The sequence below is a fragment of the Chlamydotis macqueenii genome, chromosome 2 (assembly GCF_036417535.1).
Source record: "Chlamydotis macqueenii isolate bChlMac1 chromosome 2, bChlMac1.mat, whole genome shotgun sequence".
Classification (NCBI taxonomy): Eukaryota; Metazoa; Chordata; class Aves; order Otidiformes; family Otididae; genus Chlamydotis; species Chlamydotis macqueenii.
Window position 1 is genome coordinate 116,931,593 of NC_141557.1, and position 26,683 is coordinate 116,958,275.

Consider the following 26,683-nt stretch of genomic DNA (forward strand, 5'->3'; position numbering starts at 1 on the left):
GTGTCTAGCAGAGATAAAAAAATTGTTGTAAATTTAAAGTAAGAGTTACTTAAACTCTTACTAGTCTATATTAATTTTGATAAACCTCTCCCTCTCTCAACTCCAAAATACCTAATATCATAGAAGTATGACAGCCACTTATTTACAGTTTTTTTCAGCACTGTGAAAGGCACATTTATCTTTTTATGCATGTTTCTGCTAATGTCCTAAACTTGGGTTCCAGCTGATCTAAGAAGTCAAGTGCCTCTTCTTCATGCTGATCACTGCAGCAGCCTACAGAGCCAGCCAAGGATCCTTTTCCTTCATAGTTATATGAAAGGAGATAATCTTCAGAATGCTTCTGTTCTTCATCCTGTCTGCATAGGTGCACCTTCTGCATAGGAAGAGAACACCTTATTATTTTCTTAAATTGTTATCCTAAACATATTGCATAAAAATAATTTCTTTTGATTTACCTTTCATTGATTAATTTTTAATCAGAGTGTGTCCTCTAATGGATTCCTATATACAAAAAATGCACATGATTGGTCTATATCATTAAGACTACAAAATATAAGTATTTAATAAAGAAATCATTTCTATTAGTCATGTATGTAACAATAAAAGAGGAAGAACCTGTTTAAATAACCTGTCAAGCAACTAAAATCGAAATTAAAAGACTGATTTACACATAACTCCTTAGGCAAGCAGTGAGAGTTTCTGATCTCCAAAGCACGGAGTAACTACATTTCTAATGCTGTACATTCATTCCTGCACCATTGCTAAGATAAGTATCAGGTTTAAATTAGTACAAGGCAAGTAGTTAGAATAAAAGCAGACATTGTCAGGAAAACTAAAAAAAAAAGCTTGACTAAAGTAATTATTCTAATGAGTAAATTTACTCTAATGAGTGAATATTCTAAATTAAAAACATTATACAGCCTATAGTTTAATCCAGGAAAAGAAAGTCATTTACACTTATGCTTAAAACATGTAAAGATGACTTTTCAAAAGGCCAGTATTCCAAAGGGGAAGCAGGGGAGCAAAGGAGAGGAAAACAAAACAAAACCAAAAATATCAAGCCACCTTTCTACCACAAATACAAGTCTTCCTTGAAAAGTCTGCATATATTGATCATAACCTACACTCCAAAAAAAAAGTTTCAGAATACTTACTTCACCTAAACGAGGATGTGTGAAATTATGCCATTCTGAGTAGGAGTATCTACTATCCATCATAGCCTGTCCTCCTCCTTCTTTGACTGATCCCAGAGTCTGATGTCCACCTCCCTTGACCGATTCCAAGGTGTGCCCTCTTCCTTTTACCACTTCAAATGTTTGTTGATCTCCTGTTTTTATTCCATATCCTCCTTGATCACATGTATTTTGTAGAGGAATTATATTGTGATCCTAAAAAAAGACGCAGCAGTGGGAATACGTTTACTTTTTTTTAACCTTTTTTTTTTTTTTAATTCAAAAGATGAAACAGCAATTGGGAAATGTCAGTACTGAAAACTGAAAAGTCTCCAGCTATGTACAGTGATATTTTGAATAAAAAGCTATCCTTAGTACTTAGTGTATAAAGATCAATAAGTGGTCTTTGGAAAGGTTATTATAACAAGGGGGAAGAAAAGAAATCTGCATTTAAGTATGTTATGAGATCCAAAAACTGAATCTTTATCCCAATGAAAACTCTACTATAATCCATATGCTACATTCTTAAATTATCATGTGAAAATAACATTTGGTTTTCAAAGTCAACAACCTGTAATCCATTAAGCCAGATATACAGTCATACGCATAAGTTTCATTCTGTTTCTTCACACATTAAGTCCGTATACTGAATGAAATATGGAAAAACGAGTACGGGATCACAAATTAAAAACTAAATTATCAGTTTATAATGGCACTACATTATGCTTCATAGGCTATGAGAAATTTGACACTTGTCATCATTATAGAATCATAGAATCATAGAATAGTTAGAGTTGGAAGGGACCTTCAACGGTCATCTAGTCCAACCCCCCTGCAAGAAGCAGGGACATCCCTGACTAGATCAGGTTGCTCAGAGCCTCATCCAGCCTGGCCTTGAACGATTCCAGGGATGGGGCATCCACCACCTCTCTGGGCAACCTGTTCCAGTGTTCTATAACTCGCATCGTAAAAAATTTTTTTCTAATATCTAATCTAAACCTACCTCCTTCTAATTTAAACCCATTACCCCTTGTTCTATCACAACAGGCCCTACTGAACAGCTTCTCCCCATCTTTCCCGTAGGCCCCCCTGAGGTATTGGAAGACCGTATCACGTCTCCCTGGAGCCTCCTCTTCTCCAGGCTGAACAGCCCCAACTCTCTCAGCCTGTCCTCATAGGAGAGGTGCTCCAGCCCTCTGATCGTCTTTGTGGCCCTCCTCTGGACCCTTTCCAACTGGTCCATGTCCTTCTTGTGTTGGGGGCTCCAGAACTGGACACAGTACTCCAGGTGGGGTCTCACCAGGGCAGAGTAGAGGGGGAGAATCACCTCCCTCGACCTGCTGGCCACGCTTCTCTTGATGCAGCCCAGGATGCGGTTGGCCTTCTGGGCTGCAAGGGCGCATTGCCACTCATGTTGAACCTCTCATCTACCAACACTCCCAGGTCTTTCTCCTCAGGACTGCTCTTGATCCAATCCCCGCCCAGCCTGTATTTGTGCTTGGGATTGCCACGACCCAGATGCAGGACCTTGCACTTGGCCTGGTTGAACTTCATGAGGTTGGCACGGGCCCACCTCTCCAGCCTGTCCAGGTCCCTCTGGATGGCATGCCTCCCTTCCAGCGAGTCGACGGCACCACACAGCTTGGTGTCATCGGCAAACTTGCTGAGGGTGCACTCTATCCCACTGTCCATGTCGCTGACAAAGATGTTGAACAGGGCCGGGCCCAACACGGACGATTAGGATTTCTTGGTTTTCAAGTTAAAGTAAACTCAATGTTTTTTAAAGTAGTCTCCTTTTCTTGAGGAGGGCAAAGTCATGGGGTGAGGGACAGAGGAGAAGGGGACGAGTCTGAAGAGCTAAGTCCTTGTGTAAGAACACAGTGCTGGGCTGGACTATGTTTCAGAAATTGCACCTGTGATCTACAATGACCATCCGCTAAATTTTAAAATCCTTCTCCAAGGAAGAGCAATAATGTTTTGACATAAACACACATTCAACATAGGCAAAATAACAAATTTCCATCTAATCTCAGCACTGAAAATGACTGAAGTTATTAAAAAGTTCACCTGAAAATTCCAACCATAGAATCATAGAATGGTTTGGGTTGAAAGTGATCTTTAAAGGTCATCTAGTGCAACCCCTCTGCAAAAAGCAGGGACATATCCAACTAAATCAGGTTGCTCAGAGCCCTGTCCAACCTGGCTTTCAGTGTTTCCAGGGATGGGGCATCAACCACCTCTCTGAGAAACCTGTTCCAGTGTTTCACGATCCTCATCATTAAAAATGTCTTCCTTATGTCTAGTCTAAATCTACCCTCTTTTACTTTAAAACCATTACTCCTTGTCCTATCATAACAGGCCTTGCTAAAAAGTTTGTCCCCATCTTTCTTATAGGCCCCCTTTAAGTACTGAAAGGCTGCAATAACGTCTCCCTGGAGCCTCCTCTTTTCCAGGCTGAACAACCCCAACTCTCACAGGAGAAGTGCTCCAGCACTCTGATCATTTTTGTGGCCCTCTTCTGGACCTGTTCCAACTGATCCATGTCTTTCTTGTACTGAGGTGGATGCAGTACTCCAGGTGGGGTCTCACCAGAGCAGAGTAGAGGGGCAGAATCCCCTCCCTTGACCTGTTGGCCACCTTTTTTTTGATGCAGCCCAGGATACGGTCGGCTTTCTGGGCTGCAAGCGCAGATTGATGGCTCATGTTCAGCTTTTCATCGAGCAGTACCCCCAGGTCCTTCTCAGCAGGGCTGCACTCAATTCATCCCTCAGCCTGTAACCAAAGAGTTAAAGTCTGGAAGAACTATAAGAAGCCAGGCTAACAACCAGAGGATATGCTTAAATATGTATGGTACTACCAACTCTGCCTAAAGTAAGAATTTTCAAATTCTTGTTAAATAGCAAAGCATATCTAATGACCCCTGTGCTTATTGCTTATTTCCTTTACTAAATCACTTACTTGCACGTGCTCCTGATCTCAAACTGAAATGCTATGGATATCTTAATTACATGTTTCTACATTAAAGTAAATAGACAACTTACCATCACTTCTTCTCCTGGAGCTTCTGTATTTGAAATGATTAAGTTGTGATTGGCACAATCATCAGTCACATGCCTGTGCATTACTCCAGAGCCACAGCAGCCACAAATTGTGATCAGGATTACTACGGAAAGGAAGTAAGTGAGGAAGATACTATGACCTTTACCTCATAATGGTATCTACTTCTGTTTGATATGAATTTTGTTGTATTAGCCTTTTAAAATACCTAAACAATAAAGTATGGTTTAAAAAAATTATTTATTTCCAACAATGCCCATACTCAAAACTGTACATATATATTCATTTTTTCAAACAACGTATGGAGTTTTCATTACACTGTTGAACTATTTCATTCTTTTAAAATACTACTTGGTTTCCCTGAAAAAAATGCAAGCATCTCTTATGAAAACAGTGACTGCAAAATTTCACAATAATAAAAAATAAAAATATGGTGAAAAATCCTGTCTTATGCCTACAACAAGGTTGTACATGAGAAATTTTTCATGTATGAATACACAGATGTCAAATTATTTCATAAGGAACTAATATGCAAGCTAAACGTCCCAATACAAGAAACTTCTGCTTCACACAAAAGGTTACCAGAACCCTGGAGGACTTCAAGCATTATGTTACAGAACAATTTTATTTAATTCCTAATATTTAGCTTATTTCTCTTGTAATACTATTCTCCATTGCCATGGAGACTCAGACAGAAATGACTTTGTATAAAAGAATCATGAGCAACTAATACCTCTCCTAAACAAAGGACTAAACATTTAATTCAGAAAACCATTCTTTCCTTTTCTTTTCAAGTTGATAGCTTAAAAGTAAGGAAGCCCAGGAGAAATAGAGCAGTGCTGCCTAACTGCCCACCGAGGAATCTGATCTCCGAACACACAAACTTCTGCGGAAATTGGCCAAGAGCCACTTTCAAGCTCATTTAGCTTCTGCAGCTATCAGGAAGATCTGCATCAGTGGTTCTGCTGTGTTGCCTCCTGATGCTGACAGATGGGAAGAAGACATCCATGACAGCACTGAGTAGAGGATACACAGGGTAAAACCTAGCTACAATAAAATAATGAGTCTATCTGGGAGGAATGCATTCAAGGGATAGTGACAAAAAGCCAGCTGATGTTTCACACAAATCCCCTACTAAGCATCGCTGTATCTGACAGTTCCACCACAGGGCTATATCACTAATTTGGGTACCTGCCCTGTTTAGATAAAACACAGATCTATCCATTTTAGATAAAACATGGATCTATCTATTTGACAATAACAATGGTGGAAGACTGGAACAGGTTGCCCAGAGAAGTGGTAGATGCCCCATCCCTGGAAACATTCCAGGCCAGGTTGGATGGGGCTCTGAGCAACCTGATCTAGTCAGGGATGTCCCTGCTCCTTGTAGGGGGGTTGGACTAGATGACCTTTAAAGGTCCCTTCCAACCCAAACTATTCTATGATAACCTCCAAAACATGTGCAGGTCCCAGTGTTCTGTCTACCTGAGTAAGAACAGCCAGCTGGGACTGAACAGGGGCAAGACAAGTTGACGAGGACCAGAAAAAATAGAAAAGAAAAAAGAAAAGAAAGGGAAAAAAAAAAACAAACTCTGAAGTATTTGTTACTGTAGCACGTACTCTGGTGATTTTTAAAGATGTTATTAGTCAGATTATGTCTGATTCTGGTAAAAAAAATGACCTGGCTTTGCTATTACATATCAGTGTCACCATGTCACTGGTTAAGAGAAGTATTAACCTGCTAAGAATCCATTAGTCTTTGGGCAACTCCAGTAACACAATATGTATTCAACAGTTTGGTCTGTTGTGGAAGTATCCAATCTGTCCTTCAACACTACGCTGGCTCTTGTAAAATTCCTTGTGAAATCTAATGTCTCAGATACTCCTCATTTTAATCCATGACACAAGAAAGGTCACAAAAAGCTCTAGGAAACTGATTTCAGCATTCCTACAAACAGAAATATGCATCCCAAAACCAGCACTAAACTCACAAACAAACGTCACTACACTCCCCTCATGATAAGATCTGATAAGTACTATAAATCCCATCTTCTTTCAGTTCAAGTGCTGAATGCAGTTTTTTTGCCCTTGCTAATGGGAAGACACAGAACATCTTACATAAAATGTAAAAAGAATAACCAGAAATCCCCACACAGTAACTGCAGGATAAGATCAGAGCAAGAAGTCTATGATACCAACACAAACAGAGAAGGTACATTAAGTCAGTGATGAGGGCTATACAACTGCCTAAATGAAAAAAAAAAGAAATGTTTGAATCAAGTTTGAAACAGATTATCTCAAGTAATTTTAAGATTAAGTGTTTTGCACTTCATGTTAAAAAAAAACCAAGTGTACTTACGCAGCAATAATAGTGATCCTAAGATCATCGCAAGGATGGCCCACAGGCCAACAGTAACAGTTCCGTCAGAAAGCTCACGGGCCCTGCCATCACATTCAGTTGGAGTAACGCAATCACAGAAGTTAACTCTTATGCGGTTCTCTCCTACCTTTCCTCCTTTATCAGTCACACTTACAGGAATATCGTATGTTCCAAATGGAATATCACCCTTTGGTGAAAGATATACAGAATTATCTGTAAAAAAAAAAAAGACAAAACCAGATCTAGTGTTAACAATTTATACTTTCACCACCTTTAAAATGCTAGAATTGAAAAAGAAAACCTTATACAGTCTTCTGACAACATATGATTTGAAACTCTGAAGTTGATTCAGTTCAGGATAGTAAATGACGCTATTTATGTTTACCAGTAAAGACCATCAACTGAACTGACATTTATTAAAAGGACTTATGGTAGTGCGATTAGAGTAATTAATCATAAACTTAATTTAGATGACTTCCACTCTTTAGCTCTATTGCTACACTCAGTGGGAATAACTATATCCAGTGGGAAGTAAAATCCATTTAGTCTTCTGCCTTGCTTAGTGGCAATGATTAGTGACCATGTGTTTTAAAGGGCGAAAGAAATAATTTGTAAAAAATATGTACAAGATAGACACTGATGTACATAATGGTTGCTTTACAATGAGGTATATGAAACCACATGTACTGTCTAAAATGTTTTTTCAATTTGCCACATACAAACACTGATATTCTGGATGTCTTTGCTCTCAGACTTTGCTGTCTTTTGCTGTTCATTAGTGAATATCTGATGGAACACTTCAGAACCAGATCCTTTTCAGGCTAATTCATCACAACATAGTAGCCAATGTATGTGTTGCTCTTGCTGCCAGCATCCAGCACCCACCAGGAAACCACCATCAGCTATAACTTTTTATATTGGCAAATTTTAGGAAACAGTAATTCCTCTGGTAATAAACTGTTTATCTACTTCTATCAAATTTATAAAAAATTAACATAAATATATTAAGGGAGATAATAAATGTTTTACTTCACTCAGATCAGATTTACCAAAAATGCGCTGACTCACCACAGTACTAAGAAAAAAAAAAACTGCCAGGGTCTTTTTCGTCAGCTTCTAATCAATTTTAGGTAAAGTTTCGGTTTTTCAGTTCTCCACCACAACAGCGGCCTAATAAGAGCTGTATTTTTCTTTGGAGTACTAGCCATTTCATTCTGAAACTCCTTATGAATTATGAATGTATACTTCCTTTTCCAGAGATGTTGATGCAATGTATTACATCAGTTTTTGTTCTCCCACCTCATCTTTTTACATCATAATTTCAGACAGCAGCTCACTGCTGACTCAAAGACGCTGGGGACAGATTTTTTTCTGTGCTTTAAGAGGCAGAATAAAATATGTTTCTCCTTGCCTTTGTGGTGGCAACAGTGCCACCTTCTTAACTTCTGCAAACTGTTTCAAACCCAGGACAGTTAAGATAAAGAATAATTTAGTTGTTCCCTTTTATTTCTGGCACAATCTTGATCTCCTGTACAGCAAATGAAACTGAGGAACTGCTGGAATCATGCTACCCTGTTAGTCCGACTGACTACAACAATTCCCAACCTACATTCATCCAATCTATTATTACAGTCCACCCAAGGTAGAGGTAGCAAAACCTCCTCTGGCAACCTACAGCTAAGTGAGGAGGAAACCTTCACATACCGTTATGTCGAGTTATCTTCCATGAGGAAGCCAAGCTACGGTCGGTTATACGATATACAAAGGGTGCGCTGTAAGGAGACTCATCATCATCCTGGGCAGTAAGGCAGATCGGTTTTCTGTCTCTGCACATTATATAGTCAGTTTTAAGGATTCGTGGGTAATTCTTGTTCCCAGGTTGGATGAAAACCTCAATTGTTCCAGTGCCTGTTTTGCCATCTATGACATAAAAATAACTACTTTTAGCACGTACTTCTAACATTCACATATTTATTTCTAGTCCAAACTTTCACAATGAAATACCACCAACTGTAATATCCAAGTTTAGAAGTAAGGTGGAAAGCGGCTGATAATTTAGCCAGAAAGAGAGAAGGACTTCTCACAGCTCTCTCTTGACTGTTTCTCTTTGCTTGGCTGATTGTAAAACAGATCAACAGCTCCCAAAGCTCCATATTCTGCACGTGCAGACAATATATTCTGTTGAGTGTGTGTGTCTGTGTGGGGACAGATACTGTTCCAACAGGAGGAAGAGAGGAGAAAGAGCCCATAAATCAGGGGTAAAGGACACTAAGCCAAACTGAGAGTCAAAAGCAGAAACTGAAGGTCTCCAGCCTTTTTACTTCTGGAAGGAGAAAATAAATTACACTTTCCCTACCCTCACTTCCCCTGGGACCACAAACACTTCCAGGAAAAGGAGGCTTCTGTCTGTTCTCTTCCCTCTAAGTCATCTCGCAGTAGCAGGATTCAGCAGTGACACATATTATGCCACCAAAGCCCACATGCAAGAAGTGAATGAGCTCTCCCTCCTAATTATATTTTTTCCAATACAGGAATGATCAGTGCTTGTATATGCATTTCAGTGAAATTACATCAACATACTTTTTAAAACTTTCTCTAGAGACACCTGATTGCAGATGCATATATCATGTTTACTTTACATGCAACAGAAGTTCTAAACAACGTAAATTCATATTATTTACATTTAATTTTAATATGCAAGCTTTGGACAGAGTTAGAATGTTTAGCTGTAAAGCACCTCCCAAAGGTCTGCTCTTTACTCCCACTGATGTTTAAGCGCATAAAGGCTCAAACTAAATCCTGCTATTGGATTTATAAAGGCAGCTCATTTTTCCTTTTTAATGGAAGATACACATTTTAGAATAAAAAGCATGACCTACAGACTAAAATTTTTCTTTGATAATCCATTTGCTACATTTAGCATTTGGGTAGTGAAAGATGTATTTAATCTTCTTGGCTAGATGATGTTGAGGTGGAACTATGTCTTTTCCTACAAGAACTGCATTTACCCAAATTAATCAGAAAGAATAAATGATCACTTACATTAACCAGAACAGAACCAAAACCTGTTTTAGAATGAGAATCTGAGTGTACAACCCTTCCTTTACAACCAAAGTAATTTGAAAGAGCTCGTAACCCAAGCAATACATAGTGTCACACTGTTACAGAACCTAGATGACTGAGAATAAGACAGCAATAATATACAGTAATGAATACAGGTATACTTAGAGGTCCTTTTAAACTAAGAGTTTCCAAAAGCAAGACACCAAGACATCAAACAGAGGAGCAAACAGTAAGAGTTGCAAGGTCAACAACTTTTTTTCAAAGTTGTTCTCTATTTCAAAGTTCTTTCTACTTTCTCTGTTATCAATTTGGGGCTGACAGGTGCTATCACTTTAAAAAATAGTCAAGAAATAAAAGGAATACAATCCACAGGACAACTGGTCAATTTAAACTTTAAAGATTTTAAATAGGAACAGATAACTTTTGAAAACATTGAGAATTTTCCCCAATTTCTGAAACACTTTCCCTTACGTATAATATTCCCTAAGCATTTGATAGAGCTATCTCAAAGGCAAGACAATGGACTAGGCAGACCTCTGGTCTGAACCAGTATAAGTGTCCCCACACTAAATTTGCACATAAGTATCTGTTATAGACCACAAAGAATACTGACAACATTTTATACTCACTTCTGTCTATTGCGAGGACTGTGATATTGCATTGACCTCGTCTCATTTCTCCTATATCTCGGTCCAAGACTTTAACGGTTCTGACTTCACCCGATTTTTCATCTATGTTGATCCAATTACATTGGCCAGGTGGTATTCGGTAGCTGTCAAGAATAATTTTTTTCTTTAGATAAAGATCTCAAATGTACATAAATATGGATGTGTACATACACACGTGTACATATATAGATAAATGTATTCATACACACATGGACATATATAAAGCATCAACAACTATTTCCCCCTTCCCGTATCCTGTCCACGCTGTACTCCAAATAAACCAGTAGATAGCATTGTTTCATACCATATGCCTTCACTATTTCCAGTTTCTGGATCTTCTGCTATGTATCTCCCAATACTCGTCCCAATATCCTCGCATTCTTTAACGTCTAGGCGTAAACGACAGGGTTTGAACACCGGCCCCTCATCCACATCCATGACATGCACTGTAACAGAGCTGGTGCTCTGGGAAAGTTGTTGTGAATGCGGTGCTAGCATGTAGGGTGCCTCATTGTTGACTGCAATCACGAGGGTCCTTTGCTTGGCACTTTCATAGTCCAGTCCCTGTAACAGAGGTGAGGTGTTTGGTTTTTTCCTTCAAACCAATAAAAAACTCGGTATTGTTTTCACTGCACAATTATTAAATAGATAAAACTGTGCCATAGCTGTTTACAAAAGAAGTCAACTATCCTTCTGGAACATCCAGCTTGAGACACAGTAAAAGGACATGATTTTTAAAAAGTTAAGTTCTAAGTTAGTCAAAGAAAATAAGCTGACAAACTACCCCTAATAAGGTGAGCACTGCTATGAAATTTTAGATGAATACTCTGATAGTCAATTACTAATAGAATTGAGATAAGAATTAAATTACGTGGGGGGTTTTCTCCTCCCGTATCTAGTTGGCCATTATTTTAGGTTACACATATTTCCTTTCCAGCAGAAGTCAATCACACTTCTTGCTAGCACCTACATTTATTTCCTAATAAGATTTCACCCATTGCAAATACATTTGAACTTGTAGGGTTGATGAGTAAGTATCTACCATTTAGTCTTCAGACATCTTCTCCAAGGTCACCGTATGCCTTTAATTAAGCTATTTATATCCTAAAGTCATAATACTCTCTAGTCACTACAGCGTTACACTAAATAAAAGAAATTTCAACTGGGTTCGTATACCAGGGACATAGGTTTAGAAAAAGCTCTAATGATTACCGGCAACAAAAACCATAATAAATAAAAAACTCAAATTTAACTGGCACTTCTACCCTTACAATTTACATCTTAAAATTTTAATATTAATATTCTCTGTTGCTTTGAAGTTACCTGGTATCGCAGTTTTAACAGATAATGAAAAAGACATGAAGAGGCAAAGGGATAGGCTGGAGTACAGGTACAGTGGTCCTTTTACCTCACATCTGTAAAGTACTAACACATAGTCTTATGCGTATGTGGACTCCCTCACACCCCAGAAAAACAAACCTAAAGTCACTAATCTACAGAATAAAATCTGGGGAGTTTTATGCTGAATTAGTAAATTTAATCAACTCCCAGAGAGAACAAGACTAGAGGAGGTGCTCATCCCTCCCCTCATTTGCCACACTCCCATTTCAATTAAAAACCCAGCCATGAGGCATTCCTCAGTTACATCCCTAAGACTAAAACAATTCCAACTCTGGAACCAGGCAAAAGCATTCAGCTTTTCTGGAATGACAATGCAAAAGGAATTCCATGAATTCTGCACACACAAGACTGAGGAGTAGTCTAGAAGACTGGAATTATTATTTTTTTTTAATTAGTCTGGAATTTCGTAGATTATGTACCACACACGAGCCTCACTGGCAGTGCATTATGCAATCTGCTCCAGAAGAGAGTTCGGTCAGGAAGAAAGTATGATTTGCTTGATAGTTACAGATATTCCTTGACTAAAAATGAGTTCAAGATTATTGGTTTTAAAAGCAACACCTGAAGACAGACACATTTCCTCTAGTGCTTCCATTGTTACTTACCTTAACAACACACAGTATTCCTTCATTTGTGTTTTTGTCTGTTGTAATTTCAAAGGATTGATCATCGTTTCCTCTTATAATTTCATACACTGCTCCTGAGCCAGGTGAACCGAGTTCATCAAGATCAACAACAGAGACTCTCAGTATTTCTACATTCACTCTGTTTTCCTCCACTCGTGTTTCATACTTTGAGTATCAAAAAAAAAAAAAATTGAATCAGAGAATATGATTCCACAATGTGGAAAAGCATTGCATTTAAATAAAACTACTTAAATCCAAGAGGTCAGTTTACCAACCTGCTGTTAACAGTTTATTTTGGTTTTGTACATTAGCATATTTCTCCCATTCCTCCCTTACATCCTAAGTGAAACCGTAAACATTTCCTGCCAGCACAGTTGAAATCTCAGCTCCTTCGTACACTCAAATTATCACTGACATAATTAAGTCTGGAATTCTCCTTCCAGGAAAGGTAAATTAACACAGTTCCCCTCAGTTACATCAGCTATAGATGCTAATTTAAGTACAATTTAAGTACAACATGATCAAGCTGAGCATTAGAAAAGGCATTGGGGTAAATTAGAAAGATATATAAACAAACCACAAGAACTTGAAGCAAAGTCAAGAAGGCTGAAATACATCTCTACTTGGATGACAAAGCATTAAAGGATTTTTCTTATCTTTTTAAAGAGCTGCGTTATTCTGTACAAGCTTAAGAAGCACACATAAGAGTGATTCTGAATTAATATTACTGATGATAGTCTACAGTAGTGAGTGGAAAGGATAAGGTACGTGTCTTCCTCAAGCATTATGAATTACGTTTCATAAATTTGGCATTACAAAATCTCCTGTGGTAGCTGAGATCTATACATCATTATTGATACATACTCTATATCCTGAATAATTCAGATGGCAGCAATAAGCAAAGACTTAAGGCTGAGTTATAGCTATTGGTGAATAAGAATTGGTTTAAATAATACTTCTGTAGAAGAAAAAAAAAAAAGAAAGTTGGAAAAGCATAGAAAATCTCGGTGAAAATTCTTGCATCTACTTCACTGACAGTAACATTTTCATTTGCAACATAGAAGTAGCCAAAAGTTTGTCAAATGGCAACAAGGTCATGACAATGCTTAGGAGTGAATCTGTCCCCTTCCTGAAAATGGTTAAATTATGGGATTCCTAAGACTACACATTGCAGCAGAAGTGAATGAGTGAGTCACGTAACCTTTCTCTGAATGGACATAAGGCAAATGACTCAAAACAACTAATGCACCAAGAGGTCTAATAACCAAACAGCACAACGACCAACAGGGCATTCTCAACTGTCTACATTGGCACTAACTGTCTCAGGGCACGAGGCTTCACATTTGACAGACTGCCCATCACAAAATTAGAAAGGGGATAAAAACAGTCTTTTTTTTACCTTACCTTACCTTTTTAATAGAAATTTCATTTATGCCGACTTACTTGCATTTGTTTAAAGGATGGTGCGTTGTCATTTGTATCTTCGATTTTAATGACAGCTGTTCCTGTAGTGCACAAACCAAAAGGCTGACCTGCCATATCTCTCACTTCAACTAACAAAGTGTAACTGGATACCAGCTGAAAAGATTAATAAAAGCATACAGAAGTTTGACATACTCATTTTTTTAATAATATAATTACACACAAGAGTAGAACTAAGTATTTTACTCCCGTTCTCCAACTCTGCTCTAAATTCAGTGCTCCACTATAAAATGAGGCAATTAGCTTTGGGTTTCTTTCCTATAGTTCCAAAAGGAAAACAAGTGAAATATTTTTCAGTGGCTAAGCAACACTGAGTTCAGCATCTGTTAGAAATGTGTATGCTATATCGTGTATCAAATAAAGCTTCCCACAACCATCAGCTTTATTTTCCAACACCTGAAGATGCAAATGATGCGCTTTCATCTCCTATCTGTGTTTCCCCTTTAGAGCAGCATAGTATTCCCTCAGGTTTCCAAGGAGTGGAGCGTTTCAGTGCATGTCTCTTATTGCAGTGAGGATGACCAGAAATGATGCTGCAATCAGCCTTTATTTGGGCTATGCATGACAAGGCAATGCCTGCCAGCTGGCATAGGGATGCAGTCGGTGCCCTTATCAGTTTCAAGGGGATCACTGATAAGCAGCCCACTTAAATCCCTGACTTGAGTCACAACAGCAGAAGGCTTTTTTCAGCCTTAACAATTCCTGAACAACCCAGGGAAGGGTGACCGGGGATGGGACTGGGCACAAAAAAGAATTTGTAAATCAAGACAGTAACTCCAGCTCCGAATGCCTGGAAGTAGCACTAGGTTTCTCGGGTGGAGGAAAGAATCTCCTGTTCCACTTCATAAGTTCATCTTTAAAAGATAGGCAGTGGACTCATTTTTCAAGCCTTCCTTCCCTCAGTAGTCACTGTGATTGTTTTCTCAGTAGCCATCCTGACACTCACAGTTGCTGCATTTTTCTCTTGCTAAAGAAGTTGAGCAGTGTACCTGCAGCGCACAATTTTGCAAAACACTGCTAAGGCAGATTTTCAGCCATGAAGTGACACAAGTGTGCCAGAATATGACTTTTTTATCATCAAAAAAGATGTGCTCATAGCAGTGTTTTTTTTTCTAGACTGTCTTATGCTAGAAATATTAGTTTGAAATACACATGCCTGTCAAGTTTTTCTAGGGTAAACAATCTGTCTCACATGACATTTTATGCAAAACAAACCCCCAAATAAAAAAACTAATAAAAAACCTCCTAATAAAATAACTAATAATAACTAATAAAAACTAAAACCTCCCATATCTTATTTACTTGAAAGCTAGATTATAAGAATAAATGGTTCACGCTTTAATTTTAAGAAACTTTATATTACTGTTCAGTTTCAGATACTGGAGATATTTCTGCTGAGTACAGGATGACTGACTACTTCCAGAAAAGCTGGCTCATCTTCCCTGTAAAGAAGTAAGAAGCACCTCAAGTCGAGCTTGATTAGGAGGAAATAGTCACTCACAGTACTCATGAACAGAGAAAGAATAAAAATCCATAGGATTTTCAATCCAGAGGTCAAATAAGAGAGCAGCCGCAGGGGTCCCCTGACAAGATTAGCTAGAACATGGTAGATGTATGCAAACTCTTTGGATCAATTACAGATCTCTGAAAAGCTCTGGAAGTGCCTTAGACAGGGAAACAAAAAATGGGTAACAAATTATTTTTCTGGTGATTCCTGTGCCAGCAATTCAGAGTTAAGAAACTGTATACCCAAGATGACAGCTAAAGATGCTTCACCTCTCTATCCAGCTGCGGTGATGATACAGAAATGACACCTGTGTCACCATGTAAAGAAAATACTTGGGGTACTGGTGGATTTTGTGACACAATGCGGTATTTCAATGCAGTATGCAGGGTATAAGGCTCATCTTTATCCTCTGCAAACAATTGTCCAACCATTACACCTGTGAACACAATACAGCAATTTTTAGTTACAGAAAAATCTGTAAATTAAAAAAAATATTTTAACAGGTATTTGTATTGTAGATACATTAAAATAGCTATTCGGTCATCTAGCTCTACATGAAAATAATATTGAAAACATAGTAAATAGTAGTGAAAATACAGTAAAAGTGTAAATTTGTCTAATGTAATCCTTTGACTATTTTTTCTCCTTCTTAGATAAAGTTGTAATTATTGCAGCTGTCACAAAGTATAACCAACAGCAATACTAAAAGTTTAGATTTCAGTTAGTGGTTTTGACACTGGCTTCTAATTGAGCATCCCAAACACAGCTGAAGAGAAGTCACCAGGGGAGATGAGGGGGAGATTCGGTGCTTTCTGACATGGTTGAAACTGCAGTACTGCCTCTCGGGAAGCGCTGTTTTTTTCTTCATTCCTATAGCCTGAGTAGTTTTGGAATTTCACTCTAAATCAGTGACTCACTCAGTAAGTAGAATAGCTCAGAGAATGAAATGCAACTGGCGTTTTGGGGTGACACTTTGCTTCCTTTTTTTGTGAAGCAAGTTAGGCCTTCCCCATTCTATATCTCTAAGAGATGAGTGAGGAATGGTAAATCATGGCTTTTGTACTCCTTATTCTGTGGGGTCCACCTTCCTCCTTGCTCTTGTCCTTTGTTTCACAGACACATGAAGTCAGCAACAGGCAAATCCCTGCCTTTTACAGATATGGGCAGAACCAAAACTTTCTTCCCCTGCCACCCCACCCCACGAAATGCCCTACCTTAGTTTATCAGCTCCAACACCAGTGACTTAGTTGTTTAGGAAACTAATCTGCTGTTCTGTCAATCAAAACATTTTACGGAAACAGTTGATTTTGGACAAAATTAGAAGAATAATGTTCTGAAGTTCTTACACACCATTCTAGGAACACTGAATAAAAAGAAAACTTTTTTACACAGTACTTTTCACTATGATTGAGATAGCATTTTTTAAATTTCTAATTATTAAGAAATCCTGAGCTGCTCTTTGTGAATTCAGCCTTTTCTCTAAAGAAATACTCCTTAGAAAATCCCACTGAAATGTATTAAAAGGCAGAATTACACCTACTCATACAGGTATGTAAGTGAGTGAGCAGTGGTAATTGTGTTCACCGATTTAAAACAACTCTTACCAGGTTTAGAATTTTCAGGGACAGAAAACTCAAAAACATCCTGTGTAAAATATGGAGAATTATCATTGTCATCCTCTATCCTGATTGTATGCACAAGTGGTATTTCCGGTGAATAACCATCTGGAGTTGTTGCAAAGCAAATGATCTGTAAGACATAAATTCAGTCAATCGCTTCATGCTTAAGCAACATGAAGTATTATTACACTTTCAGTTCAATTGAAACACTGTGCCAAGCATATCCTTCTCAAGACCAGGCTCTTCAGTCACACAGAAGGGGAAGTGACAGGTATTTTACCATGACAGCAACATAAAAACTTTAAATGCTTTCCAATCTATCCCCTTTCCATTCCTCGCACTACAAGTATTTGAATCACTGTCTTTTTTTTTCCCCTCTCAACTCTGCCAAACATGTTTCCCAAGTTTCTTGAACACATTTTTTTCCAGGTGTCTATGACGTAATCTCAGCCTTATCAAAAATTTAGATGTAAATACTGCTATTTAGAACAAAATAAAAAACAACAGCAAAACTATTTGCCACTTACAACATAATCTAATAAAATGTAGTAACGGATACTGCAAATTACCTATTTAGAAGTTGTTTCTACTAACTGCCTTCTTACACTTCTCAGCCAGTAGAGAGAGCAGTTTACCTTGTTAATAAAATACTGAAACTGAACAGCTTGAGAAAGAGAGGCTCAAAAAAACACAGCTGTCTAGAGTTTCTCATGATTTTGTTTTTATGTAGATCTTTTCGACCTTCCCTGAAAAACTCTGGAATAACTTCAAACTCTGCCCAAAAGTGATGCAAATCCAACAGCTCACTACATTTATGCTTTAATCAGAGTCTAAGCAGTGAAAAGCAAAACTACTCTCAAGATCCAGATGGCCAGCTATTGCTTTATTTGTCATTGATCTCATTTCTACAACACCACAGATAACAAGATATTTTTCATAACAGATACCTGATTCCAGATCTTGCCTGCTGCCGTTTTCCTGTGTAACCCAGCTTTCAAATATATGCATGACAGCAAAAAAAAAGATTTAATGATATGTACATAATTTAAGTCTGTACCTGAAAGCTTGGATATTGTTCACGGTCTACTGCACGAGTAGCGAAGATATTTCCAGTTTCTCTTTCTATGTAAAACAAACCCTTCGGATCTTGATCAATTCCTGGTCCACTTGCAGAATAATAAATGGTGTAGTTCTGAGCTGTGTCTGACTGGACCTACAAACAACACATTTTTAAGCCCAAGGAAACCAGCAGTATCATTCTAATACATTTTCCCCTTTTCATGATGATATTTAGCACAAGTAGGAACTCTTCAAAACCAAAACTTGATTTACTTCTACTTCTTTAGCAGCTTAAACTTCACAGAACAGGAGAACAGCTTGCCATGTAACTGCTTCCCTTTATAATGAGAAGGGGTAGTTAGTTCAAACTCAGAAATGTTTAGGACTGTTGAACAATTAAAGAAATGACAGTGTGCATAAAAAAAAAACTATTTTGAAATCTAATCTCTCTAGAATACTGCACATACGAGGCAAATTCAGATACAGATGGCTTATTACTTCTGACCCTGTTGAAGAGATTTTGGTTTTAGTGCACTCATTGAGAATGTGGTTTGCAACTACAGAAGAAAAAGCAAAGGAAGGAGAGAAAGAAGGAGAGACAAAAGGTGAGAAAGAAGGCGAGAAGGCCATCTAGAGTATAGTCCAACTCGGATAGCCTCTCTGCACCTCATTGCAAGCACCAAGGAGGTAACATTAGCAGTTACCTATTTATAAACACTTTCCTCCCCAAATACTTTCCTTACCTACTGAACGTCAGAAGTTAGGAAGGTAAGATTAGTAGAAGAATGATTGCTCCACACAGACTGTTATTACACTTGTCTCTACACATCTGCTACCAGCCACTCTGTAATCTAGAGAAGGCTAGATGTATCTATGATAACTTTAGTTCTTGCATTTCTCTTTCACGCCTACTTGTTTTCTTACAGTACTTTTCCTACTAATACAGGCCATACTCAGTCTTCAATGCTACAGGTATACACCTTGAGCTCCAGAAAGGATGCAGACACTGATTTCCAGGCCAAAGAGCTCTCTTCTGATAGTAGGCCTCTCTCCTTTTTACAACTCTTGTACATTTCCAGTTCATCCCAACAACGATGTTCACAAGTTATTTCAGCTACAAGTCAAAAGATGCACAGGACAGAACAAGACAGAGGGAATAAGAGCAGGAATGGCATCAGTAGGGAATACAAGAGAGTTCACTTTTGTTCTTCTTTTAGCACGAAAGTCACAAACAAAACTAGCTTGTGTCATAAAATTAGGATCTGTACAAAATATACCTGCTGAATTTGTAGTGGAAAAGGTCCCAGTGAGTTCTCTATCATAACGGATGGAATAGGGCCCCACCTTCTTTTGGTTCGCTTGAGAACTGTATCTCTAGCATGCCTGGTCTTCTGTGTCTGCGTCTAGAAGATAAAAAGAGAGGTAAGAATACATTCCATATATTTTTAACTGTGTATATTTTTGCTTAACTACTGTTCTGCATTTCCATCTTTTCTCCCTCTGCTCCAGTTTTCCTACTGACCTTTAGTTTTTCAAAGGTCTTAATTTCTGCTTATACCTCTGATAGTATTTCAAGAGCTTTTTCATTCGTTGTAATACCTTCCACAAATAAAATCCTCTTTGATTCATCAAACATGGTTTTTAAGATTCTTTACGCTCCTCATTAAGCTCCTTGCTAGCATCTCTCATTGCAGAAAAGAAATCTGCTGACTTAAGCAACACAGTAATCAACAACTGCTAAATAAAAATACACTCTACATCAGAGTCCTTTGCTGAAATATTTGAATTCCAAATTTCAACTTCAGTTACTCAGCATAAAGCTGTACTCTGTAAAACAGTATTTCAAATAAGTATGGTATCTTGAAATTAGAAGCTCACCTTTTGCTCTTCTTCCACCAAGCTAACATGTATTTTCTTTTCTACATGTTCTTGAATGTCTTTAAGTAATATGGTAAAAGTCTTTTTCTCAGCAGACAAAGAAATAGCAGATGTTGTATACACAGAACCATCCTCTAAAATTTTGAAGTTCCCATCACTGGAACTGATAAACTCTGCAGACTGAAGGCATTCTTTCAAATCAACTGGAAGAAAAAAAAATATTCAGAGAACTGAAACAGCGGAACAATGACATCCCTTAAAAAACACACAAAAAAAAAACATTCCCTAATTAAAAATTGTATTTGCTGACACATGGAGTCTTCAAAAATTTAGTCACTCAGGATTTAAGTATCACAAATACAGATTCTAGAACTGAGTTATGCACTCAGATTTGATCGAGTTTACATGACTTCCCACTCTTGTGTTCACAGGTGTTTCATAAAGGACATGGGTGCTTCATGAATCTTTCAATGAGACATTATTACATTAGTAAAATTACTGAAGCATCAGAGATGAACTAATACATTTAAATGCAAAAAAAAAATTGTAGACACGCTCATTATTGGATCAGTAGCTATTACATTTGCCTTGTGCTCCATGCCCCACAAAATCAGTGAAGATGATTAATTAATGCAAATGCCCAATGCAGATATTAGATGTTGGAAGTTTTGCCCTCAGGAGGAAAGCACTGACTGGTACTATGTGATTTAATAGTCCTGGGAGGACAAAGGGCTTTGAATTATGAGGCAGACAGATGGGAGAGATAAAGACTAATTCCAGAACAAATGATTGGCAATTTTTTCATATGTACGTGATAGAACCCCATGTGGTTTATAGGAAGTACCAGGTAAGTTCAGCATACTTCTCAGGTGTTTTTTACTGCATTTGCTATCACTTGTGGCTAAAATAAACTTTAATGCACTTCAATAAACTTGGTTCATCTGCGAGTAATTCAGCACTATGGTTGGAAAAAAAGCAAAATCAGGATAATCATAATGAACCGCAGCAGGACCACAGCACTAAGCAAGAACGACATAGCACCCTGAAAAAGATTAAGGCTAGAAACCTAAAATCTAGACAAATGATCCCTCCAGAGTACAAGAGGTGTCATGTTCTCAGAATCAAAATATTTCAATACTCCTTCAACAATATCATAGTGGATGAGACCTTGCTCTATGAAACCTAATTGCAAAATTCCCACAGTAGAGTAGATTCAGAATTTCACTCTATATATGTAGATGAAATTTTCAATAAACTGTATTTGATTTCTCTTTCAAGAATGCAAGAACAAATGGAAAGTGTAATTTTAACTCTGATGCCATTTCTTCCTTCCTCTTCTTAAGTCTTTTTTTAAACTGCTGAATTAAACATTTCCTAGGCTTTCTATAGTACTGCAGCAGTGGCTCCTCTCCCTTGTCAATGTGTACAATGACGATTTAGTATTGAAGAGAACATTATTGCCTTACTTAAAGGTGTCTCATACCGCTGGGTATTACAGCATTGCATTTCCAAAAATATCAGACTGGAGATTTTGTTTCTAATGGTTATGTGAGTCAACATTATGCTCTGTTAGCCATAGCTTTGTGGGATCTTTTTTCTTTATAGCCTCTCACATACGTTGAACAAGTCAGAAATATAAAAACCCTTAAAACAACCAGGAAAATACTGACTCATTTTATTGTCAAGGTGTGGTACTTTTATCAATGTAAAATATATTACGCTTTCTCAAGAAATGTCAGTCAAGCTATAAACATTTTGTTAAATGTTTGGTAAAATAAAAAGTTTAAGTTCAATGTTATGCAATTGCACAACACTGCAATAACATGAAATTTTGTTTTTTATATAAATCAAATTTATTTACACAGAGAAAGGCTAAAGTCTCTCACAACGTGCCAAATACTTAAACAGCTGTAGCAACCTTTCATTTTAAACTTTAACAGTAAGATCAATGAACTTCCATTTTTAAAGCTAGATTTTCTGAGCACTTGTGATGAATTACGAATCCACTTGATTTGTTCCTTCTGTAGGAGTGTGGATTAGGATTGCACACTTGGAGCATACTCCTCTGTTGACCTAGGATTCACACAGGGCAACTCTGAACCCTCAAAATCAGTCTCAGGCAGCACAGAACCCTGTAGCAGCTCCTGTGCCACACCTTTGAAAGCTGCCTTTCGAAGACCGGTCTGAAAAAAGGAGGAGTGAAGTGTTTTCTGGTCTCTCCTATTCCTCTCGGTAACCTACACCCAGACAGACCGTCCAGTCAGACCGGAGCATTTTCCCAACCGAACATGCGTGCAGGACACCTTCGCAGCTCCTCTCCTTGCGTGCCCTGAATTCCCTAGCACTGCTCAGAAGTCGCATCCATATTACCCAGAGCAGCAGCTTCTGGGTGCTTTACTTGTGTGGGTTTTGTCGTCTTCTTTTTTTTTCTTTTCCATTATTCAAATTACTTACTGACTTCTTCATACCACTCTGTGGGTTATGGGTGCACTTTGGAATATTAAGCCACTTATTTAAATACTAAGGCCTAGACTCCAAATTTTGAAACCCTTACACTGTGCCATTCTTGTTTTAAAATAAATACTGAAAGCTGACAATAGCTGTTTACGCAAAGTCAAAGGGATGCACGGAGCCAGTGTTCAAATCCGTAACAAACACAGGGCGTATCCTTCATAAAAAGGCTGATCCAGCTGTTTAACTGGCTGTGCAGTCATCCATTCATTCCATTAAAAAAAAAAAAAGTCTCCTTCACTGTTAACAGTATCTCCAGCAAAGGTACAATGTTGTATTGTTAAGATGGGTAAGATGGGCATCTCGCAGTTTCTCACCTCTGCCAACTAAGGTGTCAGCCTCTACTTCAGAAGGAACACGAAAAATTACTTTCTTGCAAGCTTCACAGCACAAACTCAGTACCTAGAAAACAAATTAAGAAATCAGGTAAAAAAAAATAATAATTACATGCTATTTTGAGTAATAACTGCAGTTACTGAAACTGCCTTTGGTTTGTTTGTTTTTTAAGACAAGCCAGTGAAAAGGCACGGAAAGCACTCTTCAGCTAGGAAGACAAGCACTACGCAGCATAGCATGCAAAGTTTCAAACTACAAATGAGATCTGACTACTGCTCCTGGATCTGTCCGTGGCTTGTGGAGTTTTTCTGAAAATCACGGCAGCGCTGACATCAGCGGGAAGCGTTCCCTTTGATTAGAAGATTTCACCTACGCTGCTACTTTAGCAGTAGAAAGACAAAAAAATGGCTTCACAGTGCACTCCCTCCAATAGCATTCTTGGCCAATTTAGATCCAAGGTCTCTAAGTATTAGGTTCAACATGTCAAAACCCTGTTCGGTAGAACTGTGGTGATGCTTAACACTAAAGGGACAAGCGTCTTATTAAAACCACATGACGACACTTGCACTTACACATCATTCTGCATCTTCAAAGTACATTCTCAACAAACTAATTAAATCTAGCTTCAGCAATTAGATATGACATAAATAAAATGTCGTGTATCACAGCAGTCCACTCCCATATAACCAGTTACAAAATAGGGTCCTCCTCAAAATTCAAATGATTAGTAGATAACTAGACCTTTTACAAAAAGAAGGTACAAAGATTTTCCCTAGCACAGAGCAATTTAGGCCTGACCTCAGATTACATATATGTGTGTATATACATACGTACATCTCGCTTAGTTTCTATCCAGATGTTTAAAATTACAATCCAGAAATCACAGAGACAATTAAACAAAGAAACAGAGAAATATAAATAAATGTATCCACCCTTTTAACTACATTTATTCACTCAGGATGAAAGTCTAGCGAAAAGCAACGTCATCTTTATTTTGCACATACCTTTAGGATTAAGGTATAAAGTAGTAAATAGCTAATGGACATTCTGAACATGACTTGTGATTCTTATTAAGAAAATATTTAAATAAAAATACTTTTAAATCTTTAAGACATTAGGAACTTTTAGGAAAAAAAACTACGATCAGCTAAAAAAATTAAAGTTGAAATGCTGAATTTAATTACTGCATTAAAGCAATTTAAATGCTGTGTCTGCACCATAGAAGTTCTTCATACTGTTCCTTATATATACATACACAGATATAAAAATATGTATATAAAGACCAATTTAAACATCTCTGCTTGTGTATTAGTAGGCACTTTCTTTATTAACAGGTACTTAATAAAACACTCTCTCCCGACAGACACTGTATTAATTTTTAAGTTACTAAAATCACACCATGTTACTACAATTTTCTAAGATATTTTAAGAATCAATGACACCTAATTTTGAAATAGTAATGGCAAGCTAGTCTGATGTCAGCACAAAGAATTACTGAAAAACTAAAAAAAACGTAAATATGGTAGTTATTTGTGGATATCATGATACAAGGAAACACTAGGTAAAAAATAAGCTGTCATGTCCTTCCACTTTATACGAAGAAGACACCAGTAGCTTTTTCAGTTTAGATGTTGGATTTTTTCCTACTTGACAGGAGAATTTATTTTACTTTTTAAAGTTAGATGTGTGCGTAAATTCACTCGGGTTTCTTTGGGTTTTATTATGAGTACCCTAACAAAGGCAGACACACACGATGTCTGGAATAGCAACACTGCCATTAAAATGTACATACCTAATGAATATGAAAATAATAAATTCAGTCCTTCAGCACACGGACTATTTTTCTTTCAAACCCAAACGATGATCTGCCCTTTTTTTTGTGAACGCAATGATAGTAGGGAAAAGGGTAAGAAACAAAAGACAAATCACTTTCACTCATTCACTAGGAAAAAAAAAAAAAAAAAGATAACTCCCCTGCTCTCCCCGACAATGGCCTTTCTGATAATTATGTACAAATGCAGCAAATTGAAGGTGAAGGAAATCGCTGAAATTGTCCAATGCCCGGCTAACGCTTCCAGAGGAACCTAACGCACTCCACACCACACACACAACCCTTCCCATGGAAAAGGGACAACCGGGTGGGGAGGGAACGGGGGGGGACAGAGAGGGGACATTTAAATAAAACGAACCGCGGTTTAATTTCTGTCTATGAATACCCAGAAGTGGCGTTAACGACTACAGCAATGCGCGCACCGCGTAACCTCACGGCCCGCTCCAAAAGCCACCCGACCAGCGGACCGAAAGCTCAACCGAACAACCCCACCGCTTCTCAGCCCGCCCCGGGGCCGCGCAGTCACCGCGCTCCCCTGCGCCGGGGCCGCGGGCTACCGGCCGCACCCGCTCCTCCGCATCCGTGCGCGCCCCTCGCAAAGGCGCTTATTTGGAATAAAGAGCCGGAGAGCAAACCCTCTCAAAAGTTTCTCCTCAGCGGTGCGCACCCGCGGGAAAAGAAGCGACAAGCGCGGAGCAAAAGAGCCGCGCCACCGCCAGCTGTATAGAGGGGGCTGCGCGGCTGCGCACCGCCGCTCTGCTGCTCCCTCGCACTCTTTCCCCCCTTACCCCCAGCTCACTCACCAGAAGGCCGAGGACGAGGCGGGGGGCGGCGGGGGCCATGCTGCGCGGGGCTGCGCGGGGAGCCGCCGCCGTCGGTGCTGCTGCTGCCGCGGCGAGCGGGCGGGCGGGCGTGCGGGCGAGTGCGCGGTGGCGGAGGAGGTGGCGTGTCTGCGCGGCAGGGCCCTCTCCCTCTGTCCCCTCCCGTCTGCCCCAGGAGCCGGCCGGTGGGGAGGGTGGGACCGCGCGCAGCAGCGGCGACTTTAATTACCTTTTTTTTTTTTTTCCACACACACTTCACCCCCCCCCTCCTCCTCTTTTAGGTAAGGCCTGTCCCGGGCACGGCGCTGGGACACCCCGCCCGCTGCCCAGCCCAGCCCTGCCCTGCCCGCCCACCTCCGCGCAGAGGCGTGGGCCATCACTGTCCCGCCCCGCCGCGGCGCCGGCTGTGCGGGGCGCGGAGTGGGGGCGCGCCCAAGAAGGCTCAGCACCCCCCCTCCCCACCCCCGCCGCGCCCCCCATCCCGTTCCGCCTTACAGCGTGCAGCTCCCGGGCGGCCCATAGTCTTCTCCGCCCCGCTATCCCGCGCTCCGCAACCCGCGCAGGGGCCGCGCAGGGTCCCGTCCCGGCGGGCGCGGTGTCAGCCGCTGTCGCGCAGGCCGGGCCGGCTCGGGAGGGGAAAATGCGCCAAAGCCGGTTGGAGGAGCGCGGGTGGTTACCGCGAGCGAAACTTTCGGCCAAGTTTCGTTTTTTTCGGCAAGGGGAGGGTTGTTCTGTTTTGTTTTGGGCCACCTGTGCTTACCTGTGTCTCCTCACCTTGCAGGTTTTGGGAAGGCTTCAGATGGATAAAAGCAGAAATAATAATAATAAACCCAAAAGCGTGGGTGCACACATGGGAAGTGGGCTTTCCAAGGAAACACCTAGCAATGGAAAACCTTTCAGCCTGAGTAGGGAACGGCGTTTCCGTTGCAAGCTGGGATTGTTATTTCACGCTTTGCTTCAGAAACTGTTATTACTGGTTTGTAACTTCTTTTAACTGCCCATCATAAAGCACCTCAAAAAAGAGATCAAGTGGATTGGGACATACATTTCAATATTTGTTCACATTCAAATGCACAATTAAGAAGCAAAAATTAAAAAAAAAAACATCCAGTTTCTCACTATTTCGAGCTAATAAGGGGGATCAATGACCTTTTTGCATCTGAAAGCATAAAACTTCTTGAAGTCACCAACATTGTAGGTGGCAAGAAGGCGGGCAGAGATGTAACCATCAAGCAGTTGTGATGGGATACTTGCACACTTGTGTGGGCATGA

At 39.3% G+C, this 26,683-nt stretch overlaps 1 protein-coding gene across 2 annotated transcripts; it reads right to left on the bottom strand.

Annotated features, from left to right (window-relative positions):
- Nucleotides 1–175: 175 nt before the first annotated feature.
- DSC1 (desmocollin 1) lies at nucleotides 176–25,432 on the bottom strand. Of its 2 annotated transcripts, none has more exons than XM_086742281.1 (16): nucleotides 25,394–25,432; nucleotides 22,741–22,825; nucleotides 19,913–20,115; nucleotides 19,312–19,431; nucleotides 18,033–18,188; nucleotides 16,961–17,105; nucleotides 15,626–15,792; nucleotides 13,811–13,945; nucleotides 12,347–12,532; nucleotides 10,645–10,904; nucleotides 10,302–10,444; nucleotides 8,314–8,529; nucleotides 6,589–6,822; nucleotides 4,214–4,335; nucleotides 1,155–1,388; nucleotides 176–373 (listed from the first exon to the last, which is right to left on the bottom strand). In XM_086742281.1, the coding sequence occupies exons 1-16, from the start codon at nucleotides 25,430–25,432 to the stop codon at nucleotides 176–178; spliced, it is 2,643 nt and encodes an 880-aa protein (XP_086598407.1). The 2 variants fall into 2 exon arrangements, with proteins under 2 accessions (XP_086598407.1, XP_086598406.1); XM_086742280.1 differs by having other exon boundaries at nucleotides 19,312–19,437.
- Nucleotides 25,433–26,683: the final 1,251 nt, after the last annotated feature.

What these genes read in the sequence shown, in the direction of transcription:
- DSC1 (XM_086742280.1), bottom strand. Translation starts at nt 25,432, where the DNA reads ATGGCCCCCGCCGCCCCCCGCCTCGTCCTCGGCCTTCTG. An exon ending in GCCTCGTCCTCGGCCTTCTG is followed by an intron (nt 22,826 to 25,393) that starts GTGAGTGAGCTG and finishes TTTGTTTTCTAG; the next exon opens with GTACTGAGTTTGTGCTGTGA. An exon ending in TTCCACTACAAATTCAGCAG is followed by an intron (nt 18,189 to 19,311) that starts GTATATTTTGTA and finishes TGTTGTTTGTAG; the next exon opens with GTCCAGTCAGACACAGCTCA.